Raw genomic sequence first — 11,239 nt, 5'->3', positions numbered from 1 at the left:
ACAGGCTGTGATCCGACGCTCTGAGGTGAACCTGGTCCAGAGCAGGTCAGCTGTTCAGCATCAGTTACCACGGTGATTTGACCCTGTAGAAAGAGAACCTGCTTCCTGGTAAACCCTGAAATTACCTCGCTGAGCCCAAATCCTGCTTGGTAGTACATATTCATCAGGTCGACACAAAAACTTAATTAATGATCATGTTGCTCTGTGACTGCTGGATGTGGAAGTAGTAAAATGTTGAACACTTTAAATACAGCTCCTTTTTAAGGTGATATGTTGGAGCTGTGTGTCTGTCAGCTTGAGGCCACAAATCTATCACTGCAGCTTAAAGACAGTGAAACAAGCAAGTATATGATAACAGTGTTCCTGCATTAACTCTTCTGTTATCTGTTGATACATGCCAAACACATGGAAGTAAAAGAAATATTTGTTTATCAAAGTCACATTTTAGATGTTAAATTATCATGTAAAAACAAAAACTGCACGAGGTGACTGGAGTTACTTATATTGTGTTTTTGTTTCTGCTGTTTTCAAGGACGAAGATGAACTTTGAGTCTGAATTAAAACAGTTTACCACATTTGTTCAGTTGCTCTTCACATTCATGATTCTTAAAGTGAATTCATGTCTGTAGGACAAAGCTGTGGATGAGTCCCAGCATGAATCATACTGTGTTTTGTACTGGAAGCATCACTTCAGTTCAGTTTAAACCAGAATGACAAACACATTAATCAGTTTGACTCCTCACAATCAGGATCAATCTCAGCTCAGGAGACTGAAGTTGGCTTCTGATTAACAAATATTTCTCAGCTTGTTTTCTGGTGTTTCACCACATTTACTGTTAAAGACATCATTCAGAGACTGAAGGCAGAGTTAAACACATTTAAACCAACTTCAGTCTCCTCTACACAGCTGGAAATTAAAACCTCTGACAAGAAACCTTCAACTATGGAAGCCCATTTCTGACAAAATGTTAGGAATCTCAAAGATGAAAATTTAAGCAAAACTACAAGACGGTAATGAAGCAACAGATCCCTGCTAGTAAACTTCCGTCTTTAAGGTCAGTGTCTCATAATTTACGCTTGCAAATTCAATTTTATTTACCTATTATCCTGTAACTTTGACCTGGAATCTTGTAATTTTAACATTAATTGTTGTCTCAGCATCTCAATTTCAGTGTATTAAGTCAAAACTTGTACATATTATCCTATATTACCATGACTGGCAGGGTTCCCACACATTTTTACCATAATATTTTACTCCATTTCCATGATTTAATTCAGTGATGCACCCTTATAATAATATTTAAGCACCTCCCAGGTATCTGCGACTAAGCTTATAGACCAGACAGGCACAAGTGTCAGGGCTGTGTCCCTTTTTGAGGATGGAATATCCTATAGATATCAGTGTGATTATGGACATATCTAATAATAGTTTTGAGCTCTTGCCTGAACCCAAGTGGTCGAGATACCCCAATAAATTAAGGCTGATCGCCATCAAGCCCTTTCAGGATTCCCCAACCAAGTGGATCAGAGACACAGTTGCCAGATATTGCTTATCCGGACATCTATACAGATGTCTGGATCATGATACCCTGTGACTCAATCTAATAACTTGTTGAATTACTGGGTATCCTTATGGTAACTGTTTATAAATAACCTAACTGTTATTCGCCAGCTGTTTGATCTACAGGTTGAGACGTAGTCGGAGACAACTGTCTGATGCTGCTGTGCTGTTTAACTGTAATGTTTCTGCAGCAGCCTCCCAATCAAGCTAACGTTAGCTATTCATCAGTAGAAACTGTTGGCCTCAATTAGTGACACGGACAGTGAGTATACATGTCCAACTAAATCTCAGTGTCAAAGTCTTGGTTAACAAAACAGCTTCTCAGCATGGTTCACTCCGAACCATTTCCAGGCCTTTCATGACCGTGGGAACCCTGCTTTGAGAGTTAAAATTTTTGACTTAATACCTCGAAATTTTGGAGTAGAAAGTCAAAATTGTGATTTTGTATGTCAGAATTTTGACCTAAATAATGTAATGAAACTTTGTTTGACATTATGACTCAAAGAGACACATTTTTCATGCATCTTTTTTTGCTCCCTTTCATTTGTCTGGTTGAAATGGGCTTCCATATGTAGCACACTGAGGCTAACACAGGCTAACCGGAGTTAGCAGTTGATGGACAGATGAGGGGGCGGGACTTTTCTTCGTCTAGAAGCTTTATTGATAATTGTTTACATCTCACAATGCATTCCACAAACACGGCTCCCGGCTGGAAGCTTTTTATCGTCACAATTGAAGTATGAAGTTTATCATTCACAATTATACTTGCATAACAAACAAATGCTCGAAGGTTTATCAAAGTCACATCAAGTTGCAACTTCATTAAGATATTGGCTCCACAGACAGTATGGTTATTTATTTTTTTCTTTAAATCCCATTTCTTTTTTTTTTTTTTACTTTTTATTATTTTATCTGATGTGGATGAATGTAAACGTGTTTCTTCCAGAGTTTTTCATTACTAGACAGCTGCAAATGACATGGAAATAACGACTTTGATGTAATTAATGTGTTTTATTTGTCTGGCAAAGGTTTTCTAGATGTTTCTAGCTAGAGTTACTCAGAAGCGATGAAGTTTTTAAATGGTAGTACAAGCCCCCACCCCTTCGCCCCACCTCTCCCCCGCTGCCTCATCAGGACTCAAAGACGTCGTTCACATATCCGTCACGTCGAGGCAAAACCGGCAGGTTACCGAGGAAACGAGCTCGAAGCTTGAGGGACACGACGGTGTTTCAGTTAAACAGCAAAATCACAAAATACTTCTAACTCAGTAATCATACCAAAAAAAGAGAAAATACAAATGAGGTGCTGTTTGCTGCTTGCTCAGGTCTTTCTCAAAAAAACAGCAGACGAAGGAAAAAATAAATCTCTCAGTTCGGCTCAAAAGACGACAACGAAAAAATAAAGAACACCCGAAGCCAACTGAGGGAGCGTCTGAACTCCCACAATGCACTAGGTGGGTAGAGGGAGGGTTGATTCAAGATTAAAATGTGTTTCTGTGAGTTTCACAGAAACAAACATTTCAAACTTGATACATACATATAAAAAAAAGGTGCATCGTCGAGCCGACCTCGGTGTCGTGAACCTCAGCTGAACTCCGACCTGCTTCAACTTTTCCAGAAAACACAAAAAAAGGAATTCTGAACTGGAAAAAAAAGTGTTTTTATTATTTTGACAAATAAAGTTAGAAGGGCTGCGTCCACGCCAGACCCCTCCTCTCCTCCTCCAGCCTTCCTTCATATCCACCCCCCGACTGCCCTCCCTCACCCACCCACACACCCTCCCCTCCAACCATCTCTCTTCTCAGGACATCCTGAATCCAAACTCTGACTTGTCGTTACTTCACTCTGCTTTGCGTTTCATCCCAGGAACCTTCGCCTGGATCCTGCAGGACGACACAAAGTTAAAAAATATATACATTAAAAAGATTCAAAGGCAGGAATGGAAAAAATTAGAACCTTTAAAATAAATTTTGGATGGATTATTTCATCTTTTTTTTTCCTCAATACTGTTGTTGTAAAGCATTTTTGAGTATCCTGAAAAGCACTATATTAATCCCATGTATTATAACTATTATTATTACTATTATTATTATTTCCATTTTCCATTAAAATCTGACAGAAGCTGCCAAAATAAAAAAATAAATACATTGACTCAGTAAATAAATTTACCATTAAATGTACCAAAAATGTAGGCATTAATTAATTGATCAAATATGACAAATTATTAATTTTCCTATTTATTTTTACTCATTTTTAAATAATTATTTATTCATTTTAAAATTCACATTTCAGTCCAATTTTAACATTTAATGCCGGTATTAATTTTTAATATTATTCTTGGTAATTCCATCTTTTTTCTTTTTTTTAACTGAGTCATGTATAAACTTTTTAATTTGTTTTTTATTTTGGCAGCTTCCGCCTTCCATACATTAATGCATTAAATGTAAATGTACAAGCCCAATTCCCAAAAAATTGGCACACTGTATAAAACATAAATTAAAAAAGAATGCAATTAGTAGTAAATTCTTTTTGTCTTACATTTAATTAATTTAAGTTTTAGCTTTTGAAATGCTACTTGTTTAATCATAATCAACTTCCTTGGAAATTAAGAGACAGACTCAACCCAATTGAGTTTTATGTTGCTGCTGAATTTCTCCCAAGATACTGAATTCTATTATTTTGACGAAGTGAATTTATTTTTGCCACTCCTGACATTTAAATTACTTTGTCTTTTCTTGGGTTTCCATACAACAGAGATCAGTCATGAGGAGAAATCTGAAAAGCTGTTGACAAACGTCTCTGTCCACAATCACAGTTTTCTGTTCAGTTGTTTCATCAGTTTAAAACCAGTTGGTGCATTAGCGCCACCATGTGGTCAGCTGTTGGGTTGGTTCTTCCTTTTAGTCTGAGCAGGTTGATAATAAACATTTTCATTTTGTTAGGTCCACTCTGAAACATTTCTGAAGGACAGCAGGTCACACTACTTACTTTCCAACGATGTCTTTGACCTGGTTGTTGACCAGAGCCAGGTAGTGGTCGATCTGAGCCTGAAAACACAAACAAACAAGTGTCAGGATTTTACTTTAGTACAGCACTCGAACTGTTCTTAGTTCACTAGTTTGTGAAAAGAGCAGTAATGAAATGTGGCTGTGAGACTGCTGAACTCTTGCTTTCAAGATAAAAGTCTTTAAGTTTAATGAGTAAATAATAATAATGATGTGTGAACAAAGTCTAATTTAGCTGAGTCCCCCCCCCCCCCCCCCCACACACACACACACACACACACACAGCCATCAGAAAAGCAGCAGAAAAGTGAGTTTAATGGAAAAATATTTTTGAAAACAAAATATGTCTGCTGAGACTCATCTTTTATTCACTTCCATTTAAAAACTCTACAAAAGGAAATGCTGTATTAATGGCAAAGACTGTTGTTCTTACCTGGTGTTTCTCATAGATGATCGGGCAGGTGAACGCTGCGATCAGACCTGAAGACAAAGAAGCAGACATTGAGTTTTACCACCTGCTGCTTCCTGTTAGTCTGATTTACAACAGACACTGAATCTATCACAGAGAAACCAAAACTCAGATCACAGTTTGAAGTTACTGTGTGTACATTTTATGATCTTTAAATTATTCTGTTTCTAGAAGAAGTCAGTGTGATTCTTGATTTCACCAGCAGATGGAGCCAAAGTAGGAAAAGCATCTAAAGCATGATGGGAAATGAAGGCTTTATACTGACACACTGTCACTCACCCAGAATAAGAATAGTGAGACCGTTGAACAAGGAGCCAACGTAGGTCAGAATCCACATCAACACAGCAAACTGCAGAGAGGAAAACAAAAACGAATTAATTATAAATGTCACAAACATGAAGATCTAAAATAAAGGACTTGATATTTAAAGGTGAAGTGTGTGAGGTTTAGGGGGATTGGTGGCGGTTAGCAGTGAATTGCAACCAGCTAAAACTTCTTCCAGCTAGAATTCAGTGTGCATCGTCCAGGAGGTTTTTTTTGTGAGGTGAATTATCAGCAGAGGTCTCTTCCTCTCCACGACAAACAGACCAGGTGATTTAAACAGGTAAAAACACTGAATAAAGCAGTGTCATGTTACTTCTTTGTATTTTTAGGATTAGGGTTAGGGTCATAAATGCCGTACTTAAGAGGCAACCTATCACTGCTGTTACACGGTACAGTTCATTCCCAGTGGTGGAAAGTATCAAAGTAAATTTAATATAAGTACCTCAAAATTTAACTTCAGTATTTCCATTTTATTCTACTTTATACTTCCTCTTCTCTACACCTCAGACCACCACAGTTCATATTCCTGAAACAACAATCCTTTTACTGACCTAAGGAAATAAACAGGTCTGGTTCAAAACCAATTAGAGAGTTTCCCTTACAGGAATAAGTTAATGATCTCTTTATTTACTCATAGAACTTGTTATATTAGGTCACCCTTTAAATAAACAGAGACACTCCAAGAGCAAATCTAAAAACTGATCAGACTGAATCAATGTGTCCGAGACGAGTCGTCTGTTTCTCTTTATAAACAGTCAAGAATATCGAAACAGAAATATCTCAGCCATGTTTATTATATTTATTTATATGATGGTCCAGTGTCTGCCCTCACCTCGCTCTGTAATGTTCCTAAGACCCAGTGTTTCCTAACCTTTTACCTTCAGAGACCGCTTTTCTATCGTTGAGTTAACTGTTTTATGGATATTTCATATTATATTCACTGCAAAACATTAACACAACAACTTTACACTTAACCCACAGTGTCACAGAGTGATCGCAATAACTGCAGGAAATTTGTGTAAAATAAGTGATTTGGATGAATATAAGCAGATTATTTCCTATGAATATTAAATCAGTGGTAAGTTTTCTTGTTACTTTTGGGAGCGTTTCGTGTTTTCTTCACAGAACTGAATAAAATGTTAGGATAGCAGCCCACTGTATGCTTTATCTTTTAAGTTTTCTTGCACCTCTTCTTTTTGGCAACCCCTAACCAATACAATGATTGATATGACTTAGCTGAGAGGCAACACCTCTTTATTCCAACTTGAGTACAATGTTATAACGTGTGTCTGAGTCCGGTCAGAAAATAAAAAAATAATAAATCCATTTCAACACTTGGTGACATTTTTGAGGGTTCAAACAGGCTCAGGATGCAGAAACAAGTCTGACCTTTGTAGTGTAAAACTGAAACCCTGAAGCTGTTTTAATATGAATGCTTACAGTGCTGTAATAAGATGTGACAGTTTTCTGCTCGTGTTAATGATGAGCATTGGAAACAGCCTGGAGCCAACATGGCTGCCAGTGCAAAGACCCTGCACAGTTACAACGGTTGGATTCCTGACTGGAGGCTTGTGTGAGAGAAGATTGTGACATTTTAATGAGCTGCTGGTGCGGTTATAAACTGATAACAGGAAATTAATTACAGGCAGAGGAATAACAAGAATATCCCATAAGGCATCCAGACACACATGCTCGTAATCTGGCGAGAGTTTTCAAACATTCCTGAGGCTCAAACTTCCTCCTGATCGGATTAAAAGAATCAGTCTCTTTTACCCTCTAAGGGCACTGTGATAGTCTCAGATCTGTATTTGGACTGCCGGCTGGAGGGTGCAGGCAGCGAGGTGACGACAGGCCTCTGACAGCTGCAGAGCTCTGAGAGCTCGTCTGTTACCAACACTGATCTACAGACACATTAACCCACTGTAGGTGCTACTGATTAACACCGCTGATCTTTTAAAACACACTGGCTGAAAAGACAGCAGGCCAACATCTATAATCGTGTGCAGAGGGGCAGAATGTTTACATTAAAACTCAACATTAAGTGTCTAAATTAAGCTTGGGAAAGTTTTCACCAACTTGCACTGATGTTTTAATGTTTGACAAGCGGTAAGGAGCATAAAGTTTACGATTCACTGATGGTTATGACCCCACAAAGAGAATGCCAACTATGTTCTTGTAGCGAAACAAACGTGGACGCCATCCAGCAGCTCGCACTGTTTATATGGAGCAACATTTGGACTGAAAAAGCCCCAAAAAAGGATGAAAAAAGCTCAGTTTGATTGACATCCTGGATTGAGAGCTGTATAAGGACTGGAGAGCCTACAGAGAAAACTGGAGCTGAGATGAAGCTAACTTAAGGTAAAGCTGTTCATCTACAGGTACGTCTCCCTCAGTATATTCTCCACAACCCTTCCATACTTCTTACCCATGTCAAACCTGATGTCTATTTTGATCTCAACTACACACATATTAAGTTTTGTGACTGCATCTTGAAACACACCTGGCAAGGTACTCAAAACCGCTTCTATGGTAGTTCCTGCAACGACAGTGTAGAGCTTTGATCAGCCCAAAAACAAAATCATGCCTGACGCTACATGACCCCGCACAGTTTCTGTCCAAGCACTACCCGAGCAGAATTAAAAACCTAAATCTCTACTCTAAAAAAAAATATAAGCAATGGTTGATGCGTTTCCTCGCACCACTTCTTCGCTTCCTTCTGCTTTTTTCAATGGTCTGTCAATGACTCTGCGTCTCGCTCACAAAAGGTTCAGAAAGAACGGGCTGCGCCACTCAGTGCGTCTCTGTCTTTGAGTGTACACGACAGTCCCTGGCAATGCAGTGCGCAGATGATGATCACCTGTCTATCCCGCATGTTACGCACATTTCTCCCATTGCTGGGGAAGCAGAAGCAAACTATGCCCATCATTTTCCGTCCCTCTCTTGCTTGTGCTCTCTCTGTCTCTCACTTACAGTTCTTAACAATATGGCTCTGTTGCTCTGACATTCATCCTTTCTCTCTATAGCGGAAATAAATATTGAGAATATTGAGAAATCATCCCGCACAAAGCACAGCAGATAAAAGACATGTTGGAGGTGAGCTGTTTGCAGAGGTGCAGTAAGAGCCTGTTGTCTGCAGCTTTTCATCTAACATTTCACTGTAGCTGTTTCTGCTTTGACTCTTCTTCTCTGTGGTATTAGTAGACCTGTTTTTTATTAAAGAGAAGCCATGGAAAAAAGTGCCAATGGAAAAGCCCTAAAGGTGTCCCCAGGATAACAAATTTACCATGATGACACACACAGAGGGTGAAAACACTACCAGCCATCACAACTGGTGATTAAGTTTAGGCACTAACCTCCTGCTCTTTTATTTAATTCAGTATTAATGATCATTTCTGGGTCGAGCTGGTGTTAACCGGAGTTGCTCTCACCTTGATGGAGTCGACCAGGTCCTCGACCAGGAACAGGCGCCTTAATTCACCGATGATCTTGTTGAGCTTGGCCAGAAACATGTCGCTGTACTTGTGGACAGTATCCTCAGGCAGTGCCACCTCCTGGTCCAGGTACTGCCTGTGAGGGACAGCAGAGGAGCAGAGACGACAAAGATTGATTAGAATGTCATACAAACTGATGCATACACTAGGCTTGGTGTAATTTTTCCATACCTCCCTGGCATTTCATCAGGGTATACAATATACAGTGTTTTTTATGTAAATAAATAAAAGTATTTGTAGCCCCCCACCTCTGAGTTTCAGCTGTAAGATGTGTTCGCTACACTCCACAAGCTCAAATGTCAAGAAAGGAAATAGTCTTACACCTATTTTTCTTATTAAACGGAAAAATAGAACTGAACCTTCTGAATTCACTCAATTCACGTGCTTTATTAACTCATTGTAAAACACGCTCAACTCAAACTCAACAGAAAGAGAATAAAACTCACCAAAACCATCTAACTTTGTCTAGTTAGTTATCTAGCTACAGCTGCTCCAACAATAACCAACTCTGGTTTGGCGGAAATTAGCTCTTAATTCAATGAGTAAGATGTAATGTTATCCCCACAACTTGTAGTCACTATCTTTCTCAGTTAAGCTGCCTGTTCCACTTGTACAGTCTGCCCTCTGGTGGTGCATGCTGTGCACCACAGAAACAGGAGCAGCTGTACTTTTGATTGTATTTCTAAATAAGCTGCCATACCATAATACCTTTACACAGCTCAAGCCTAGCATATATTGTGATTGAAGGTGTACAGATTTTGAGGTTCACCTGAAAGTATTAAACATCCCCAATGGTGCCGAATACTCAATAAAACCACCTCAACATCTCTGCGCACGTTTGTTCACTGTGACATTTCCTCCTGCCTCTTTAATGCAGCTTTCCTTCGTCTCATGGAGGTTTACAAACTGTCAAATCGGTAGAAATCAGCTTGTAATGTGACTCTTTGAGCTCACTTTATTTTCCCCAGCTTATGTTAATCTGAGCTAATTGGCCTGCAAAGTGCTCTGAGATCAGTTTGCTGAGCAGCAGGTGAAAAAAAACACAGTAAGAGGGTTTTGAAAAAGAGCCAGGGCGGAGGATGAACGAACAAACAAACAACCAACAAGAGGTGGAACCAACAGGCTCAGTAAACATCAGCTCTGTGCAGTAACTACTTTACAGATCTCTCTGAATATGCAGAAAGGTGTTTGTGATGCTTTGCCATGTAGCTTCTTGTAGTGTTGCTAAAAACACAAAAAATCTAATACAATACAAAACTAAAAAATAAATAGCTCTGTAAGGCCTGAGACACATAACAGCAGCAGACTGCCTAAAGCACTGACTGATAGTTAGGATTAATCGGGTCATTGATTTCTGTGATGTGTCTGGCCGAGTTTAACTCCCAGTGAAACCAGACTGCATTAATGTTTGATTCTGAGGGTTATTTGAGGGGGAAAATGGTTCCAACAGTATTCTCCTCTTTCATGCAACACTGTGGGGACATCAACTAAAGAGAAGTTTGAATTATGTAATTCTTCTTTTGGTGCCAAAACTATTTAAAACGTAAATAATACATTTAGTATTTGAATTATGCTGTTTTTCTCTCTGTTAAAATACTTGCTATTGAAGGAAAGACGATACACATCACAAACAGCTATGACCCAGCTTGTTAAGGGAAATGGAAGTTAGATAAAACCAGATGTTTTTGGTAAAATGAAGTTATTCATTAACAAGGAGGTGCATTTCTAACATTCATGACCCTGAAAACTCTCTCGGTGGTACTCACTTGAATGGGTGGCCCTCATCTGACTTCTGGATGGCCTGCAGGATGCCCTTGTATATCCTGAAGCAGATGGTGACTGAGAGCAGAGCCAGGCCGATGTAGGAGCACACGCTCACGATGCTGCACACCGTCAGGGAAAGGAGGAGCAGCAGGGCGGCGCCGAACACCACACCCGTGGTCTTCACATCACGCCAGTAGAGGAGATCCACCACTGCAGGAGGAAAAGGAAGAGGAGTGATAGTTAGTGTCAATTATCCAGAGACAGGGTCAGTTTGCCCTTCAATGAAGCCTGGAGGTTGTACTGTGCTGTATATTTGTACTCAAATACCTAACTTACTTCTATTGTGCTGTTGTGTTTCAACTATTCATAGTTAACATGGCCATAACTGATAAAGGAAGTTCCTTGACATTTGCAGGACCAAAGGGTATTTTTCAAACTAACTCAGTGAATTCTACAACTCTTTCTGATACACAAGATGAGCTCAGAAATCATGAGACTTTAGTGGGAAGTGACAGAGATGCACTGATGAAATTGAGGATCGATTCGTTTTGGGACCAGACAAAAAAAATAAGCCTCATATAATGAATCAGTATTAAGTGAACATCCGCTCCAAACAAACACTGTTT

The 11,239-nt window shown here is 39.2% G+C and overlaps 1 protein-coding gene across 10 annotated transcripts in view; it reads right to left on the bottom strand.

The window, feature by feature from the left end:
- Nucleotides 1-2,199: 2,199 nt before the first annotated feature.
- Nucleotides 2,200-11,239, bottom strand: part of rtn4b (reticulon 4b) — a 39,964-nt gene continuing 30,924 nt past the window's right edge. For all 10 annotated transcript variants that reach the window (XM_033612427.1, XM_033612428.2, XM_033612429.2 and 7 more), the window contains 6 exons: nt 10,616-10,823; nt 8,787-8,925; nt 5,314-5,383; nt 4,999-5,045; nt 4,549-4,607; nt 2,200-3,443 (listed from right to left, as the gene is read on the bottom strand). In XM_033612427.1, coding sequence (XP_033468318.1) covers nt 3,401-3,443; nt 4,549-4,607; nt 4,999-5,045; nt 5,314-5,383; nt 8,787-8,925; nt 10,616-10,823 — 566 coding nt within the window. In that variant the 3' untranslated portion in view covers nt 2,200-3,400. The remainder of the gene's footprint in view (nt 3,444-4,548; nt 4,608-4,998; nt 5,046-5,313; nt 5,384-8,786; nt 8,926-10,615; nt 10,824-11,239) is intronic.

Source organism: Epinephelus lanceolatus, chromosome 17 (genome assembly GCF_041903045.1).
Source record: "Epinephelus lanceolatus isolate andai-2023 chromosome 17, ASM4190304v1, whole genome shotgun sequence".
In the NCBI taxonomy this organism is placed as follows: domain Eukaryota; kingdom Metazoa; phylum Chordata; class Actinopteri; order Perciformes; family Serranidae; genus Epinephelus; species Epinephelus lanceolatus.
This window is presented reverse-complemented; position numbering and strand designations above follow the sequence as displayed.